General features: G+C 31.8%; 1 protein-coding gene across 3 annotated transcripts in view; it reads left to right on the top strand.

Annotated features, from left to right (window-relative positions):
• Rictor (RPTOR independent companion of MTOR complex 2) overlaps positions 1-19,061 on the top strand; it is a 107,727-nt gene extending 88,666 nt beyond the window's left edge. For 2 of the 3 annotated variants that reach the window (XM_027936207.2, XM_071612685.1), the window contains 11 exons: positions 233-339; positions 836-1,065; positions 1,777-2,785; positions 3,062-3,133; positions 5,244-5,421; positions 6,194-6,278; positions 7,561-7,794; positions 12,160-12,315; positions 12,581-12,704; positions 14,340-14,478; positions 14,597-19,061. In XM_027936207.2, coding sequence (XP_027792008.1) covers positions 233-339; positions 836-1,065; positions 1,777-2,785; positions 3,062-3,133; positions 5,244-5,421; positions 6,194-6,278; positions 7,561-7,794; positions 12,160-12,315; positions 12,581-12,704; positions 14,340-14,478; positions 14,597-14,671 — 2,409 coding nt within the window. In that variant the 3' untranslated portion in view covers positions 14,672-19,061. The remainder of the gene's footprint in view (positions 1-232; positions 340-835; positions 1,066-1,776; positions 2,786-3,061; positions 3,134-5,243; positions 5,422-6,193; positions 6,279-7,560; positions 7,795-12,159; positions 12,316-12,580; positions 12,705-14,339; positions 14,479-14,596) is intronic. The other variant, XM_071612686.1, reaches the window with a different exon arrangement.
• Positions 19,062-20,583: the final 1,522 nt, after the last annotated feature.

The raw sequence follows: 20,583 nt of genomic DNA, 5'->3' as shown, positions 1-20,583 counted from the left end.
CAGTTTAAATATTATTTTTACACTGACAGAATAAATGATTAAACTTTTAGTTTTTATGGCTCTGGTTCTCTTGCTAAGATAAATAGAATATTAATTTATTTCTAACATTTCTTATATGAGAGTTTTTTCAGATTTTTCTATCTCATGGCTTTAAATTTGTTTCTTGGTAGCTTGTCACATCTCTTAAAATAATCAACCTTGTATTTTCTTTAAGTATTTTTCTTTTTTTCAGGGAAATATTGGCTCATCAAATTGGGGTCTCAATTTGCTACAGGAAGAAAATGTGATTCCTGATATACTAAAACTTGCAAAACAGTGTGAAGTTCTTTCCATCAGAGGGTATGTCATTTAACCCAGAAATCTTTTTAATCATATATTATTATTCATAAATAAGATATAAAGCAAAATATTTTGTAGTTCATAACTGTTAGTTTACTATAAATTCTAACAAAGAGATTAATGAACTCTGTAATATCATTATTCCATTTTTATTTTAATATTAAAGTTTACCTTGTAAGTAAACAAGAAAAATGCAGTATGTAATACTCTTCAGGAAGTCCAGTAATTCAATGCCCAGATATTCCATATTTGTACTAAGAACATGTTGTTTTTAAAATTTTGTTGTAATCATTACTTTCATTAGAAAGATTTGCATGATTTTGTTGCTAATTTATTCCTAACTAGTTTTAATATAAATTCTGCAGAAATTAAACAGTTTTTAATAGTTTTTAAGGAAAATTCAGATGTATATATAGCAAATTGGTTGTTCTGTGGTTGCTCCAAGAACACTCAACCAGAAATTGAAAACTCTCATTATTACATTTTTTACATACAGGACCTGTGTATATGTACTTGGGCTAATAGCTAAAACCAAACAAGGCTGTGATATTCTAAAATGTCACAACTGGGATGCTGTGAGGCATAGTCGCAAACATCTGTGGCCAGTTGTTCCAGATGATGTGGAACAACTCTGTAATGAACTCTCATCTATCCCAAGTACCTTGAGCTTGAACTCAGAGTCAACCAGCTCTAGACATAATAGTGAAAGTGAATCTGCACCATCAAGTGAGTATTGTGATAGGTTCACATAAAGTTAGCCAATACTAACATTTGTGTGTAATTTCAAAACTTAACTGTATTTGTTTCATGCTTAATTTATTTTTTTCTAAGCTACTTACTTACTGTTTAAACATCTTCATTTTTTAATTTTTTTTTAAATTTTAATGAAACTTTATTTATTTGTATGCAATGCTGAGAATCAAACCCAGTGCCTCACATATGCTAGGCAAGCGCTCTACCCCTGAGCTGCAACCTCAGCCCTACATCTTCATTTTTAGCAAAACAGTACATTTTAAATTATGGAGTGTCTTATATAAGACACCTCCATGATAGAGTGCTTGCCTAGCATATGGAGTCTATACCAGCTGATCAAACATCCATGCTCCAATATCCTTTTTCCCTTTAATTACATATTGAGTATTTGGAAAGTCAAAGGAAACTTTATGTAAGCTGTGCCATACTGAATCTTATAGCTTTTCTTGGGAATAATAGGAGTTCCTCATAATGACATAATTTTACATTTTATTCAAATCCAAATGAGTTTTAAGGAAGCACTTTTCATGTGGCATAATGGTTTAACACAATTTTAATTTTTTACCCCAGATAACTAGTACAATTTAAAATAGATTTTTAAATTTTCTTGAAACGTGGTATCAGTAATAGTGAAATGAAATTTTTATTTTTATGTGCTTTAATTAATTGACCCTTCAATCCTAGGTATGTTCATAATGGAGGATGACCGGTTTGGCAGCAGCTCTACTAGTACCTTTTTCCTTGACATCAATGAAGATTCAGAGCCGGCATTTTATGATAGACCTGGACCCATCAAGGATAAAAATTCATTTCCTTTCTTTGCTTCTAGTAAACTTGTGAAGAATCGTATTTTAAATTCGCTTACTTTGCCTAATAAAAAACATCGTAGTAGCAGTGATCCAAAAGGAGGAAAAATGTCATCTGAAAATAAGACAAGCAACAGACGAATCAGAACACTTACGGAACCCAGCGTTGACTTTAATCATAGTGATGATTTCACACCTATATCCACAGTTCGGAAAACATTACAATTAGAAACTTCATTTGTTGGGAATAAGCACATTGATGACACTGGTAGTACTCCAAGTATTGGAGAGAATGACTTAAAATTCACCAAGAGTTTTGGTACAGAGAATCACAAAGAAAACACCAGCCGAGAAAGGTTAGTTGTAGAAAGTTCAACAAGTTCACATATGAAGATTCGTAGCCAAAGTTTTAATACAGATACCACAACAAGTGGCATAAGTTCAATGAGCTCAAGTCCTTCACGAGAGACAGTAGGTGTAGATGCTACAACTATGGACACAGACTGTGGAAGTATGAGTACTGTGGTAAGTACGAAAACTGTTAAAACAAGCCACTATTTGACACCACAGTCTAACCATCTGTCTCTTTCCAAGTCAAATTCAGTGTCCCTGGTGCCTCCTGGTTCTTCTCATACACTTCCTAGAAGAGCACAGTCCCTCAAAGCACCTTCTATTGCTACAATTAAAAGTTTAGCAGATTGTAACTTCAGTTACACAAGTTCTAGAGATGCTTTTGGCTATGCTACATTGAAAAGATTACAGCAGCAAAGAATGCATCCATCCTTATCTCACTCTGAAGCTTTGGCATCTCCAGCAAAAGATGTGCTGTTTACTGATACCATCACCATGAAGGCCAACAGTTTTGAGTCCAGACTAACGCCAAGCAGGTAAGCAAATATATATTTAAAAATGAAGAAATAGTGGTTGTATTTCAACAGATTTAAACGTAAAACATTATTCAGGTTGATAGTACCACATAAGCCTCAGAACTTGTTTACTATGGTAGGCTATAAGCTCCTTGTTACCCGATATGATTTGAAATGGATTCTTGCAGCTGCGAGGGGGGAATACAAAATTCCATTAGGCCCTGAAAATAAACATACATGCTTTGTAAGAACACACAAGTCACGAGCTTTTTTTTATTTATTTCTCGCTTCTGCAAGGATCGATTTTAAAAAGAAGCATGTCGGGGGAATCAGGAGCTTAAGACCTACAATAACAAACAACCTTTTCAGGTAGGTCAATTTAAGGCTCCAAAAGTTGACCTCTGTTTTTTTGGGGGGGGTTTTGGTTTTTGGTTTTTTGGATTTTTTTTTTGTTGTTGTTATTGTTTCTTTGTTTGTTTTTAAGTAACTGAATATTTCAGTTAAATTATTTTCAATATTTATAATTATTAAGTGGACACCTAATAAACACTAAATGAATTATTTGCTCCTTAGGACTCAGCATGGATTTTTCTACCATATATAAACTGTTCACAATGAACAGTTTAGCTTTTATCTTTAAAAGAATTCAATATTAAACTTAATTGTAAAATTTTCCATAACTGATTTTTGTTTTTGCCAGCTGCTTCTAAACAACTTTTTCTTCAGCTTTAAATCATTGATTTATACTGATTTAAATGGATTTGTATATGTCCATACTTAAAATAGTGTCTGACACATAGTAAGCCTTTAATAAAAGTTAGCTAGTATTATTATCATCTTTGGCAGTGACTTTATAAAATCCATCTGTCTCTTACATTAAATTATTAATAACATTAAGTATATTCTCAGTCTTCTTTCAGTAATTACACATTTAATAGAGGAGGGGATTCCTGATAGTAGGTATTGAATTTTGTTCCCAGTGTAGAATATAAAGATTACACAGTAATGTCTGATATAACTGAAACTCACTGGCTTTGGCCCTCTCACAATTTATAAAAATGGCAGGCATGCTTGTCAACAGCTCATGATTACAAATATATGCTGTATAGCTCATGAGTTTGGAATGTCTAGGCCTTAGTTACCTCATCTGGTAGAGACTGGACTAGATCAGTGGTTTTAAGCTTTTTTAGTGTTGCTTTTTAAGCAGATAAGCTTTTTTTTTTTTCTCCCTGCAAAAAACGTTTCCTATGGAGACCTAATACATAGAAAAGATTAAAAAATGGAGCTATGCTAGTTGAAATAGGTATTGGGAAGAAGAATAATTCAGTAATTGTTTCCCCCTGCTCCAGTATTCTTTGAAGAGTTTTTGGGAAAGGTGTAACAGTACAATTTGGAAACCACTGATCTCTTTTATGAAAATCATAGATTTAAGAGTCATTTTAGGTGGTTTCTGTTTTGATAATCTTAATAGCTACGTTTTATGAAGCATTTTTTGTGTTTTGTGAAATAATTCTTTGATTTACTATGAGATGGTATGAGCATTTTTTAAAGACTTGGTTTCCAAATTAAAAAAAAAACATATATATATACACACACACACACATATACATATATACACACACGTACCCACACATACATACACACACACATTTTTATTTTTGGATAAAAACTTGTGTATATAAAGCACATACCAAGTAAATATTTTTACATGTCTGTTGCAATGAGTAAGAATCTCGGGACTAGGTTGTAGCTCAGTGGTAGAGCACTTGCCTAGCATGTGTGAGACACTGGGTTCAATCCTTAGCACCACATAAAAATAAATAAAATAAAGGTATTGTGTCTTTCTACAACTAAAAAATAATTTTTTTAAAAAAAGAATCTGTATTACAAAGGCACATCTTATAGCCAGTATGCCATATTTGTTATGGAATTACTAGTAAGGAGTGCATTGTAGAAATATCAGTGCTTCATTATATGATAGAGCCTTATAGGCTCTCCCTTGTAATATTTATGAATGGTTCCACTTCACTGTATTGGATGTACCTTCTGTGTTACATAAATCTTAGATTGATAATGAAACCACTAAAGCAATAACCTCACAAAGAATGATAAATAATTGATCTTATTTTTTCTAAATATAATATTTAATGTTAATAAATATATGATCAACGATATAATAACAAATTCAGCAGTCCCGAGTGATTGCAAAAATCATACATGAACTATACCTGTATCTCTAGGTAAGTTTTTTTTTAACTTCTAGATGTTTAATTTATTCCAGTAACCTACCTTTTAGTAATAGAAAATATTGCTGGTGACCATTTGTACATCAGCCTACAACAGATGATATTTTTAAGTGTTTATACATTTTTAGTAAACAAGATGGTACTGCTTAGTATTTGACCAGCTACTTTTTTAATATTTAAAAAAAAGAAACTAATGTAAGTTGTCTTTTTTTTTTTTTTTTTTTGTATTATAGGTTCATGAAAGCTTTAAGTTATGCATCATTAGATAAAGAAGATTTATTAAGTCCCATTAATCAAAATACCCTGCAGCGATCCTCCTCAGTTAGGTCCATGGTGTCCAGTGCTACATATGGCGGCTCAGATGACTACATTGGTCTTGCTCTTCCAGTAGACATTAATGATATATTCCAGGTATCATTATGATTTTTATTATTTCCCTATGAGTTCGCTTCCAGTCTATGAGTTGGCTTCCTATATTTTCATATTCTATGTAAAAGTTGTTTCCTAGAAATTATAATTTAGAGTAGACACTAATTATGGGAAAGATGATTTTTAGTTTTTTTGGAGGTAGTTTCTTCTAAAGAAATTTTAAGATAAAAATTCACTTTGATCAACTATGTCATACTCTTTTATTCACACCACACTCTTTTATTCACACCTCCAGGTTTCTAGGAGATTATTCTCTTTCTTCTCAAATTAAATTGGCATCTTGTTTCATTTGTTTATCTGTATGTTACCTGTAGAAATTTAATAAATTACTAACCTTGTTTTGTAGTTTCATTTTACTTATTCTTTTTTTTCATCTTTGATCCTATTTTTGCCATCTAAAGAAGGCACATGTGCTGTCCAGCCATAGAAAGTTACCCCAATCCCATGAGATACCTACAAATCTCTAGATGTTATATAGTAGTATTAAAGAATACACATTTGCTCAAAAGTCTAAAGACATTTTAAATAAATGCTAAAATAATTATTTGAATATCTATTTAGTTTATCAAGAATATAATAAAAAGCCTTTAAGGATTGTTCTGTCAAGTTTTGACAATTTAACATTTTTAATAAACTTTTCATTGCAGGTTTACATACCATAATAATTATAGTTGTATTTCACTTAATTTTCTTAATGTTCATAAGGTGGGCTTCTTTTTATAACAGGATTTAACATGATTTGTATCTGTTGTAGGTAAAGGATATTCCTTATTTTCAGACAAAAAATATACCTCCACATGATGATCGAGGTGCAAGAGTATTTGCCCATGATGCAGGAGGTAATGCTTAATCTTAGTTCTCATAAGGCTCCCTTTTTATATGAAAAATAAAATTCTTAATTTTTTTTGTAGGGTGACATTAAAACTTCTGGTTTATCCACCTTTGGGTCACTTTAAAATTACACCGAAATTAACTGTTCTGAGTCACCCTAAAATTAAACCATTGGTTTGGTTTGGTTTTTAGAAAGACTTAAAGTGTTTTTCCAACTAAATACCAAGCCTGTCAAAAAGAAAAAACTAAATTTGTTTTTTCTGTTTTTAAAAAGTGGTACATGGGAGGCTGAGGTTGTGGCTCAGTGGTAGTGCACTTGCCTAACAGAAAAGAGGTCCTGGGTTCGATCCTCAGCACCACATAAAAATACTAAAATAATAAAGGTATTGTGTCCACCTACAATAGCAAAAAAGTGGTACATATAAAACTTATATAACAGTAATTCTCATAGGTTAAAGAAATTTTTTTGGCATGCAGAGATATATAAAAATGTTCTCATTAATTACATAATCTTTCTTTGTTATGAACTATTATGTGTTATAAACACATTGCATATAAAGCACAGGTGTTTTTTTTTCGGGGGGGTGGGGGGGTGCCAGGAATTGAATCCAGAGGTGCTTAACCACTGAGCCATGTGCTCAGCCCTTTTTTATATTTTATTTGGTGGTAGGGTCTCACTGAGTTGCTTAGGGCCTTGCTACGTTGCTGAGGCTGGCTTTGAACTCGTGATCCTCCTGCCTCAGCCTTCTAAGCCATTGGGATTACAGGCATATGCCACCCTGCCTGGCAAGCCACAGGTTTTGTTTGTTTTTTCGTTTTTTTGTTGTTATTTTTGTATTTGTTCTAATTAGTTATATATATCAGTAGAATGCACTTTGATACATTGTATATAATGGAATATAATTTCTCATTCCTCAGATTGTACATGATATAGAATCCCACTAGCTTCATAATCTTGACTTTTTTTTAACAACTTAGAATTATTACTTTTATTTGGGCAAATTTTGATGATATTTGATACGATACATTAATTAGTATCTCAGTTTTCCATTTTGTATTTAAAACCCCATGTTAAAAATAACATATGTTGTTCAATCGTTATTTTCATAATTTTTAGCAAAGTGTTCTTTTTTCTCCCCATTTAAAATTAAATGTTGAGTCATAAAAGAGTTCTGGTTGTCATCCCTAGATTCCTTTCTTTGAAAATTTCACATGGTTTAAGGAACCTTGAAAAAAGGTACCTTGTTAATACTATCTTTATCGGATTGTTTTATATTTACTTATATACAGGTCTTCCATCTGGAACTGGAGGTCTTGTAAAAAACTCTTTTCACTTGCTACGACAGCAGATGAGTCTTACGGAAATAATGAATTCAATCCATTCAGATGCTTCTTTGTTTTTAGAAAGTACAGAAGATACTGGACTACAGGAGCATACAGATGATAATTGCCTTTATTGTGTCTGTATTGAAATTCTGGGTTTCCAGCCCAGTAACCAACTAAGTGCAATATGTAGTCATTCAGGTGAGTGAGTAATTATGTCTTTTGAGGTGAATCCACCTGAATTTGAATCTGTTCCAGTCAGAAGTCATTTACCAACCTTGTCAATCACCTCCTCTTACTCCATTCTTACTGCTACAGACTTAGGCCATTCACTCAGCCTGTTCCTTAAGGACATGCTAATTTTGATGCCCTCCCATTCATCACTCATGCTATTGCCTATGATTAATTTGTTTATAATACTTTACTGGCTACTCATGCCCTACACACAGGACTCTGATCTGTCTAGTGGTTTTCATCATTCTCTCTTAAAGTTGACATGCCATTACTGACTGACTTGAAGTTCTGAACAACTCCTGGGCCTTTAAAACATGTTTTCCCTGTTGTCTTCTCTTTGTCTCTTCATCTTCCCCTTCCCACACAGATGCACGCTCACACACAGTCACACTTGGTCTATCTGGCAGGTCCTCATCCTACTTGTGAGCAGTACCATATCTACAAATTGTTCTCTGACTCTCTGAAGTCAGGTGTTGCACTCCACTTTTGCTCTTATTGCCCTTTGCACACAGATCTCTTCTGGTAATTGTTACTTGGTATTTATTTCTCTTCTACTCAGTAAGTTCCATCCAGGCAAACAATCTGTTATGTCTTTTCATTTTTATATATCTTTTCATTTTTATATGTTTTTTCATTTTTATATTTCTTTTTTTATATATATTTTTTTTAGTTTCAGATTTAATTTATTTATTTATTTTTAATGTGGTGCTGAGCATTGAGCCCAGTGTGAGGCAGATGTTCTACCACTGAGCTTTAGCCCCAGCCCCTCATTTATATATTTCTAATACCTAGCTTTGTGTAACTGGACACCCTTGATGTGTATTTAGGGAGTAAATAAAATAGACCCAGATTGACACATTTTTAATATGAATCAACAGGTGATATATATTAGCAATTTCAAATTAGTATATATGCGTTTAAATTATGACCTATATATGCCTTTTTTAAGTGAATATTACTTTAACCAACTTCAGAGAAACCAAGTGATGACTATAGTTCTCTGTCGTTGTCTTCCAAATTTCTCCTCTAATTTAGAGCTTCCCAACTGATTAAGGGTGACACACCAATGTGGCACAAAAGGATAAGGTTGTGCTGGGCTATTGATACCCTCAATTGGTTTCATGTCCCAATGGGGCCCGCATTTTACAGATTCCTGGACTTTGCCCTTCACAATATGAACAGCCCTGTCCAGCTTCCTGATATGCTATAATTATTCTGTTATTACTTATTTGTAATTATTTTCCATGAGTTTGGGAAACTTTGTCAGTTGTAATGCACAATAGAAAAGGCTATAATCATTTAGCTGTATTGCTTATGATTTTATTCATGCAAATTCTCTTTTCACTTACTTGTTCAACAAATACATATAAAACTCTTACTATATGGAGCTTTGCTATACTGTTTTACTCACTGAATAGAAGGACTAGCCCCCTGATTGCCCAGTCCACAGGGCAGTCACAGCTAATTCTAATCTGTTGTGATTGTGATCAACAGGTAGAGGAAATAAGCAGAATGTTCTAAAGTTTAGATCTAGCGAAAGCCTTGCTACAATCAAAAGACATGCTATTCTTCTCAGTTTTCTTAGTTTTAGAAAAATTTAGGTTTTTTTAATGAAGTATATTGATAATAACAGGTAAAGGGTTTCTAAATGAGTTAATATTTTTGAACCTATGATGTTGTAGTTATTGATGGCTATACTCCACAAAAAAAAAAAAAAAAAATAGATAGATAAGCTTGTGTAGGTCCTCAATAATTTTTAAGAAAGTGAGGAAGTCCTAAGACCAGAAAGTTTAAGAAAAAAAGGCTTATATTAAACAAGTGCTATATTCTTGATTTAATTTTTTTATTAAATATTTCATCCATCAAGTAATATGCTTTCTTCTCAGCAGCACATGGATCCTATCTTATGCTACAAAGCTACTCTTACTAAATACAAAGAAAATGGAGATAATACCTTGCATTATATCAGATCATAATGGAATGAAACTAGAAATCAGAAACCAACAATAAAATAAAAAATAGAAGCTACTCTAACACCTGAAGATTAAATAATATACTATTGAGTGATGAATGGACAGCAGACTAAATCAAGGATGAAGTAAAAAAATAGTTAGAAGTAAATGAGAATACTGATACAACATATCAAAATCTCTGGGACACTATGAAGGCAGTACTAAGGAAAGTTCATTGAATTGAACTCATTCATTAAAAGAATAAAAGTCAACAAACAAATGACCTAACATTACATCTCAAAGCCCTAGAAAAAGAAGAACAAAACAGCAGTAATAGCAGTGGAAGACAGGAAATAATTAAAATCAGAGCTGAAATCAGTGAAATTGAAACTAAAGAAACAATTCAAAAAATTGACAAAACAAAAGTTGTTTCTTTGAAAAAATAAATAAACTTGATAAAACCCTAGCCACACTAATGAAAAGAGAGAAAACTCAAATTACTAAAATACATGATGAAAAATCACTAAAACACATGCTGATGAAAATAAACAATAGTATAGTATCACAATAGACACTGCTGAAATATAGGAGATAATTAGAAACTATTTTGAAAATTTATACTCCATGAAATAGGCAGTCTTGAAGACATCAACAAATTTCTAGAGACAACTACTCAAACTGAGTCAGGAGGACATATATGATTTAAACAGATAGAATTTCAAACAATGAAATAGAAAACATCATCAAAAGCCTATCAACTGAGAAAAGCCCAGGACCAGATGGATTCTCAGCCTATAAGACCTTTAAAAAAGAATTAACACCAGTACTTTTCAGATTATTTCACAAATAAAAAAGAAGGGAACCCTTCCAAATTCATTCTATGAGGCTGATACGAAAACCAAAGACACATCAAAGAAAGAAAACTTCAGACCAATATCCCTGATGAATATAGATGCAAAAATTCTCAATAAAATTCTGCAAATTACATTCAAAAATATATTAAAAAGAGACCATGATCAAGTGGGGTTCATCCCAGGGATGCAAAGTTGATTCAACATACAGACATCAATGAACATAATTCATCACATCAATAGACTTAAATACAAGAATCATATGATCATCTCAATAGATGCACAAAAAGCATTTGACAAAATACAGCACCCCTTCATGTTCAAAACACTAGAAAAACTAGGGATAGTGGAACATTACCTCAACATTGTGAAAGCTACATATGCTAAACCCAAGCCCAACATTCTAAACTGAGAAAAATTGAAAACATTTCTAAAAAAGACAAGGATGCTGTTTCACCACTTCTATTCAACATTGTCCTTGAAACTCTAGCCAGAGCGATTACATAGGAGAAAGAAATTAAAGGGATACAAATAGGAACAGAACTCAAAACTATCACTATTTGCTGACGCAGGATTCTATATTTAGAGGATCCAAGAAATTTCACCAGACAGCTTTTAGATTTAATAAATGAATTCAGCAAAGTAGCAGGATATAAAATCAACACTTATAAATCAAGTGCATTTCTATACATCAGTGATGAATCTACTGAAAGAGAAATTAAGAAAACTATCCCATTCATGATAGCCTCAATATTTCTTATAGCACTAAGGTTGTGTAATTGTTTATTGCCCAGTATTACTTTGTAAAAGAATAACTAAAGATGTCCTAATTTCTGTTTTCTCTAATCATTTAGTGTAATTCCCCCAAGAAATTTTTAAAATAAAAGCATTTGAACTAGGATGTGTGGTTGACTTTAAAAATCCCTTGTTAGAGTATCTTTACTATGGATGGGTAGTATAGTAAATGTAAACCTCAAGTATAAACTGAATTTTAGATAAGCGAGAAAAGTGTGATAATTATATTACTAAGATGTGGCAGGATCAAGCCATAGAATAATAAATGTTGGGGGAGAAAGCCATAGAATACTAATATATTAGTATTAGCCTACTAATATAACCTAAGAATAAAAAGATAATATAGCAAAATATCTGGAATTATATACATCAAAACTTTTAATGGCATTTACTGTAGAGAATGGCATTTAGATAAGGGTAGGAAGGGTGGAAGAGTGTGGAAGGTCCAGAAGGTACTTTGAGTTTTAAGTCTATATACATCTTTACTTGAATTTTTAAAATAATCACATATTGCTACATTATTTATTTTGGGAAAATAAATCCTTATTTATAAATCTCTTTAGACTTCAACAGAGTTCCCAGCGTAATCACTATTCTGAGCAATATAGATTCACTGAAAATATTATGAGGAATAATTATTGAAAACAAATTACAAAGATTCCTCTCTTTTAGAATGTATAAACACAGGAATTAAGCCACCATGATGCTTTCATTGAAACCATTTTTTTCTTCAGACCTTCAAGATATTCCATATTCTGATTGGTGTGAGCAAACTATCCACAATCCTTTAGAAGTGGTTCCCTCTAAGTTTTCAGGGATTTCTGGATGCAGTGATGGGGTGTCTCAAGAAGGCTCAGCTAGCAGCACCAAAAGCACAGAATTATTACTAGGTAAGTTTTTAGATTCGCTTCCAAGCATTATTAATAAAACTTTTGATTTTGTCTTTTGTAAATACTTTGTTTCAAAACTGTAGCGAGTCAGTTGTAGTTATGTAGTTTAACAGACTTAAATATTGTTCCTGTATCTACCACTTACATGTCTGCAGATCATGTGCAATTAATTACAGTTTTAGATTTCAAGTATTAAGTTCAAAAACAGAATTGTAATCATTTTATAGTATGATAAAATAACTTCACACTGAAATTTTCTTTTCAGGTGTCAAAACAATTCCAGATGATACACCAATGTGCCGCATACTCCTTCGCAAAGAGGTTCTAAGACTAGTCGTTAATTTGAGTAGTTCAGTTTCAACTAAATGTCATGAAACTGGACTTTTAACGTGAGTAAATTATGTTCGTGAATGTTATTCTGCTTTTTAAGGTTAGAAAAGATGCTTGAAGTACTTCAAAAGTTAGACAAATTAACATCAATAAGTTATAAACTACATTGCATATCCAACGGTGGATTTTCTTATATTTATTTCTTTATGTGCTCCTCACAACAATGTATTGTAGCAGAGAATGCAAAAGGCAGCATGAGAATTACACTGTTTTGTTAAGCCATACTTTATAAAAGATCTGCAAAAATGTAAAACCATAAAAACAATGCTGGAATTGTGGCTCAGTGATAAAACACTTGCCTGGTCTGTGTGAGGCACTGTGTTTGATTCTCAGCACCATAAATAAATAAATATCCAGACAAATATCAACTATTTAAAAAAATATTTATAGAAAACAATGCTATTCTTTTTTTTAGTTGTAGAAAAACTTAGATTTTCTATTGAAATATATTTATGATATCATGTAAAGGTTTTTCTAAATGAGTTAATATTTTTGAACCTCTGATGTGGTAGTTATTGATAGCTATACCCCACAAAAAGTAGATAAGCTTTTGTGGGTCCTCAGTAATTTTTAAGAAGATGAGGAAGTCCTAAGACCAGAAAGTTAAAAACAAAACAAAACAAAAAAACTTCTATATTCTTGATTTAATTTTTTTCTACTTTTTCTCTTAATAAAAAGTTATAGGGTTTTGTTGTTTTTCTAAATTACAATTACAACAGCACGGTAAAAGAAAATTCAAATTGAAACTCTTTAGCATCTTTATTTGAACTATTTTAAATAGTGGTTCTCAAAAGAAATGTATCTCATGGTTTCCTCCAGGGCTTTTTAAAAGTCAGTACAGGTGCCAGGGTCCCCTATGGACCCCTGAGCTGAGCACTCTAGGAGTATGTATCTCCTGCCCCATCCCTCAGCTGATTCTGAGTGTTCCAGCTAAAAGCCACTGTTTGAAGTGTTAGAAGATATAAATAATCCAGTCAAAGATGTTAATAAACTTGAATCTAATAAAATTTCTTTTTTTATAAAGCTATATATATTTTTAAAGTTTTAGATGGACAGAAATGTCTTTATTTTATTTGTTTTTTGTTTTTTTTTAATTTTTATGTGGTGCTGAGGATCGAACCCAGGGCCTCACACATGCTGGGCGAGCGCTCTACTACTGAGCCCCAGCCCCAGCCCCAAATCTCTATTTTAAAATTTGATTTTTAAAATATTTAAGTCATCCTAGGCTGATAAATAAATATTGCAATTTCTCATGTTAGTGAAAAAGACTATTTCTAATTTTACAGGATCCTTTCAGGTTTTGATAATCTTAAAAAATAAAACAAAAATCAGCTACTCAGAGGCTGAAGCAGGAGAATGGCAAGTTCCAGGCCAGCAGGCCAGCCTAGGCAACATAGACCTGACTGAAAACACAAATAAACAAACCTAGCTTCAAAACAAATCTAAAATTCAGAGTATCTAATATAAGTGTTAGAAAGGAATATTGACTATAGTCTTCAAACTGTCACCCCAAATATGACATCTAATCAATATCGGGAGAAAAAACTATTTTAAAAGTCAGTGATACTTTGGAGGTAAAAAGGTAAATATTGATTATAGTTTTTATCACACCACAGTCTTTTCTTTTATTTCAGAATCAAGGAGAAATATCCTCAAACATTTGATGACATATGCCTTTACTCTGAGGTTTCTCATTTGCTGTCACACTGCACATTTAGACTCCCTTGTCGGAGATTTATACAAGAATTATTTCAAGATGTACAGTTTTTACAAGTAAGTAATATCTGTACTATTGAAATTTGTCTTCCAAGAATAATTCTGTTGAATTAATATAGCTACATTATGGACAATTTGTGTGAAAGGTCATTAACAATTTATCATGTTTCTCTAGATGCATGAAGAAGCAGAGGCTGTGTTGGCAATACCACCAAAGCAACCTATAATTGATACATCTGCTGAATCCTGACCTCATATTTATGATGTATATAGATTTATATACTATATATATTCATATTTGTGGATTTCCTGAAAGCCTCAGAAAATACTGACTGACTGGGCAGCAAAGACAGGAGTATCTTCTGCACACTGTTCCAGCAATTACTGGTACATGAACAGTTGGAACTGCTGACTTCCCTAACCAAAACAACTTCCTTCTCTCCCCTGTTGAGCCCTTTGAAGGGTTCTTGATTCATTACACAATTTTGAAAATTTCAGTTACCATCATATGCAAGAGCCAAGCACTGAATACCTACATAGGTTTTCTATTTTTTCATTTTAAAAGCATAATGACAGTGGAATAATAATAGGATATGCAGAAGCACCCTTCACATGTTATTTCTGAATTTTTTTGTTTTAGAGTAAATATAAAGATGCCTTGTTTGTTAACTAATTCGTGGAAACCAGGAATCAGTGTCTCTAAGTCTGCATCCTGTTACCACAATGGGGTGTGCTGTAACTGCTGGTATTAGAGGGGAACTTTAGCCCTTCCACATTTTCTTAATATTTGTAACACTACTTCAGAGGTTTATAACCTCAAAGCAAATGAAGAGCCTCAACAACCCAGGACTTGTAAGTTATTTTTATGTTATTAGACTACATAAAGATTCTTATTTGTTTTCCACCTCTTTTGTTGCAATGTGTTATTATAGGCTATTTGAACCCGTTAAGGTTTTTCACTACAGTTCCTGATTAAAATTTAAAAATCATTTGATAGGTCAATTGAAAATATTTCCCATGTATAGAATGCATATATTTCCAGTGGACTTCCATTTTCATCAACTTCTGTATCATCATTTTAAAGAGGAACATGAGCAAGCACTATTACTTTAGACCCAGAGCAAAGGAAAGCATTAAATAATACTTTGGATCTCCTGTAGAAGTTAAGTTTGCCTGCAATTTACACATTCCATGGGAAAAGAAGAGCCATATTTCCTTTTTAAAAAAATCGTTAACAAAACTCATTATTAAGATTAGAACTTGTAGTGAAAAGCCTTAAGTCCTAAATTTTAAAGCAGCAGTAACTTAATTTTTATATCAGTGTTCTTGTTTTGCACAAACTAAATAAATGCAGTGATTTTGCCTTTATCACCTTTGTGAAGTTGTTAAGTTGATGAGGGCAAGGTTGTATTTGTTTGTCTAATTTCTATATGTATAAAGATATTTGGAAATCTTTACAGGAATTAAACATATATGCAAATTTGTATATAAAAATAGCATGGCCATCATCGTTAGAATGCTTGTAAATGAAAGGATGATCTTTTTTGAAATCTGTATATAAATGGAAATAGAAAAAAAAATCCAGCTGGACTGATTAGGACCCTTTTTTGTGTAGACCATTTTTACAGTTACACATCAGCTTTGACACAGTCATAGAACATTGGTTAATATTTTCCCAAGTTGCAGATCCTTTTTGTAATGTGTCTATTCTTTGAGATCTCTGTTAAAGAATCCTGTGAACTAGAAGACATAATTCACAGATTGTTTGTTTGGTTGTTTGGATTTGTTTTTTTGGTTTTTTTTTTTTTTTTTAATTTACTGGCACTGAAAGTTCCCATTGGGATGAAGCATTTCATCTCACTTCCTTCCTAAACCTCTTCAACTGCACTTCAGTGAATTGTTCTTATGTGCACTGTGTAGCAACTTTACATTATAACAAAGCAGATAAGGGCTGTAAGCTGCTGCTTGTATTAAAAAGTGGTTCTTCAAATTTTCTCTCATAAAATTCTATGAAGGTAAAACAAAACAAAACAAAATTTAACTTCACTGAACCCAAATGTTTATTTAAATGTCAATAATACTTCTAAGAGAGTTGCCTGTCACCTTGGTCTTTGGTCCTGGATTTTTAAACTGCCTTTCCAGAGAACCAGATGTCAGAGATACTTAACCAAATAGTGGTTAAAAACTCCAAAGGAAATAGTGTAGTAATCTTGTTAAAAATGGGAATAAGATGTTAGACATTCATTTTAAATACTACCTCAGTTAATTTAGACTATAAACTCTGTGGTTTAATCCCTTAAAAAATTAACAGTAATTTTTTTTTTTTTTGTCACATACACAAGACCATCCCTTTGCCCACCTAAGTCATCCATCCTGAAATTAAGGCTGTTTCTATTAGCCTGAGCAGATTTTTTGACTGTTACTTTGAAAGACATGTTTGTGTATATTATCATGTCAGCCTGTAGCACTTACTTTGGGAAGACACTCAGAGCTTTGTGATTATCAGTATACTAAGAAAAAAGTCTATACTTAAATTTATATTGCTATTTGGTTTATCCATGGTTTTACTGACAGGCAGGTCTAATACATCTTTTTTGAGTACTTGTTTGTATAAAAATAGACTTTTATGATGAAAAATACATGCAGTGCCAAGTGATTAACATAGGTATTAATATTAAATTATAGCAGAAAAGATTAGGAATGGTGTCAGTGGTAATAGAAATGAGAAATTCATCTATAACTAATAGATATTACCAGACTATAGAATACCAAAATAATATCAACACTGTAGTTTTTCAAGATTTTAGAATTAATCTTAGTCCACATAAATTTGTATTCTTGGTAATTATTGAATAACTTGGAAGAATTTGAACAGTTAGACTGGTTGTAAACTGTGAATTTCTTATGTAAAGTGAATTGTCATTTCTAATTGACTTTTTTTCAAGAACAGATTTCTGCTTCACTAAGTAAATATGGATAATAAAGAAATTAGAAATTTAGTGTTCATAATTAAATATGCTCTAAAATTTCTTATACTCTTGTTTCCTATTTGTGCTTAGGTTTATTTGAAGGGAGGATAAGTGTGTTCTCCCTAATTAATTTTTTTTCTAAGATTATAAACATAAGGACATTTTGTAAGACAGTGACATTAAAAGAGGCTTTTCAGAAGTACATACATTATTATTATAATGTATACAAGTCCTGTAGAAATGGTGGCTTTAGTAGTTTTCAGCTCTTTTGTCTAGAGCTTGAGATCATTAAAGCTGAATGTTTCAAGGCATGTCACAGTGGCAAGAGTGTACAACAATGAGATGTCAGTGCTTATTTAGATTTGTCTATTGCTATTTATATAAAATTTTATTTCATTCCATTCAGAGAATGCCTTTTATCCCCATATTAAAGCACAGATCATTAAGCAATAAAAACCAAATTGTCTGTCATTCAAATTATAACTACAGTTATTTTTTGCATGGTAAGAGTGAGGTGCTATTGTGTGAGAAGAACTTGTAAACTACTTTGGGAAATGTTCTTTGAAAGTTAGATTTTTCCCCCCTATAGTGTTTTGCTTCCTCTTTCGTCTCAAACTCACAATCCATTAAAACTTGGGAAGAAAGAAAAGATAAAATTAATTGAGACTTTAATAAGAACTGCTTAGAATGAATGAACATTTCAGAGTTTCTAAAACATATGTTGGGAAAGATATCCATTTTCTCTACATTTATGAAATACTTTGTTACCATCTAGAGTTTCTCTACAGAGAGAGTTTCACTTAAAAGCATACCCAGTGAAATCAATAGCAGTGCTTGTCATAGAACATTGAAACAGGTAAATCTGTAAGAATCTTTCCAGAAACATTTTCTTTCTTTCTTTTTTGTTTCAAGTTCCAGGTTCCCATGGTAGTTTTCATTCATTATAGATTTATATGACTCCCAGAATGTTGAATTTTACCCCCTTTGGAGTATTTTTGTAATATAGGTGAATAACTATGACACAGCATGCATAAATTGCACATTTTTTTGACTTTCTTTATAAAATACTTAATTTGAAAAATATAATTTATGCAAAAAAAAGTATATCTTACAATTTTGCCACTTAACTAGGTTGATTTAGCACAAAATGCAAAGTCTTGGGGAGGAGAAGGGAAGTGAAAATTATAGATGATTGTTGAAAAATGTTTCATTACTGGTCTCTTGGAAACCCTAAAGATGCATTATAAAACAAATGATGTTTTGAAAAGTGGTAAGGGATTGTGAAAAAAAATTTCAGACTTAATGCTCTCTAACCACATGATTTTCTTTCTTTTTTTTTTTTTTTTAATTTAGTAATACGCTGCTACATATTTGGAGGTTCTGGTGTTTGTAGGTCACTGAACAGACATTGAAATCTGATTTATATTGTATAACTGTAACATAGAAAGAAAAGTATTTATATATTTTCCGTAAGAATATTTCATTGAGTTGTGTATAATTTAAATAAGATTTGTCACCAAATGGTTTTGCTCACCTTGATTTTTTTTGTTGTTGTGGTTTTCTTGTTTTTGTATAATGTGTACAGTTTATGTCAAGGGCATTACAAGCCACCTGAAGCATAATCTTATCAAAGGGATACATTGTTAATAAAATGTACTTAAAATTCTTAAACTTGAGGTTGTATTGTTTTATTTGAAAATTTAAAACAATCTGTGGTCATACAACTTTGATTTAAACATGGGATTCCCAGTAAAAGTGACTTTTCTGTACCACAGGCAGGAGGCTGGTTCAGTAACAGGTAGAGTGTCTCTTCCAAACAATTAAAAATAACTATTTACACTTTTTAAAACTTCCTTCATAATTTAAACAAGCACCTTTGCAATTTTTTATGTTTTAAGTCAATATAAAGGGTTGGGAAACAGAAATATTTTTAGAAACTGCTCTGAATTTTTTGAGGAAGTTATATATAAATAATGATAATGTGAAGATATTGACTTGTATGTATGAAAACCTCTCACACATGAACTGGAATCATCAAATAGCCTAACTTATTATTCTGGAGAAAAAAATTCAGTGTCAAAGTTAAGGTCTATTATAGTTGATAAAATATGGAAAAATACAGTGGAATGAATCTGCATAACTTTCCTATGTACATATATTAATACACCACAGTGAAGCTCACCATCATGGACATCCACAAGACTTGGGTCCTAATTAGAATAAGTATATGCCATGCTGTTATATTAAAATGGACTCTACTGTCATGTATAACTAGAAAGAACCAATAAAATATAAATATATATGTGTACATATACATATTTTTAAATTTTATTGTATATATATATTTATTTTTTTTGTGTGTGTGTATATATATATATATATATATATATATATATATATATATATATATAAACATATATCTTTAAGAAACAAATTCCAGGTAGTTTGGCTTTTAAGCAGGTTTCTGCATATTATTTTTCCCTTTGCCCTCCACTGAGTATCATAAATGTAATTGGTCCCAAAACACACTTTTAAAAGAATAATCTATGTTGTCACCATTCTGCTGATCTTTAGGAAAAGTCACAGTATAGCTGAACATTTTAAATGTTGGTTCATGAGGCTGGGAATGTAGTACAGTAGTAGAGCACATGCTTAGCATGTACAAAGTTCTGGCTTCAATTCCGAATGCTAAAAAGGAAAAAAGTTTTATTTAAAAAATACTTGTATATAAAAGTAAAATACTACTTAAGTATTGGTTAAAAAAAATCTTTCAAAACTTTGTTTCTTAAAATGCTTATCTTAAAAGAATTGAGCCAACAACCTGTGCTTAGACCTTCAAATTGAATATATGGGGTTTTTTTTTTTTTTGTAAGTTCAACTTTTTTTTGGTAACAGTTCAACTGCTAATTCTGAAGATTTTGTCTTCTGTTATACTTCTTACATATTTTAAAAGTTCTACTTCATATGTGATGTTATTAACATGTTTTCTAAATTACTTGAGATGAAGCCAATGTATCTTTCAACAGAGCCCTTAGAAGCAATGTTGCCTAATCTAATTCAACTTGATTTTCTTAAATACATTCTACAGTATAATCAAATTGACTGATTAATATAAGCATTTTCACCATGTGTGTGACTATATTGTGTGAACAGGTCCTCGCTCCCAGTCAGGTACATTGTGTTTCCCTGCACA

Source organism: Marmota flaviventris, chromosome 5 (genome assembly GCF_047511675.1).
Source record: "Marmota flaviventris isolate mMarFla1 chromosome 5, mMarFla1.hap1, whole genome shotgun sequence".
NCBI lineage: Eukaryota > Metazoa > Chordata > Mammalia > Rodentia > Sciuridae > Marmota > Marmota flaviventris.
The sequence above is the reverse complement of the archived record's forward strand: the minus strand, read 5'-3'. Positions and strand labels throughout refer to the sequence as shown.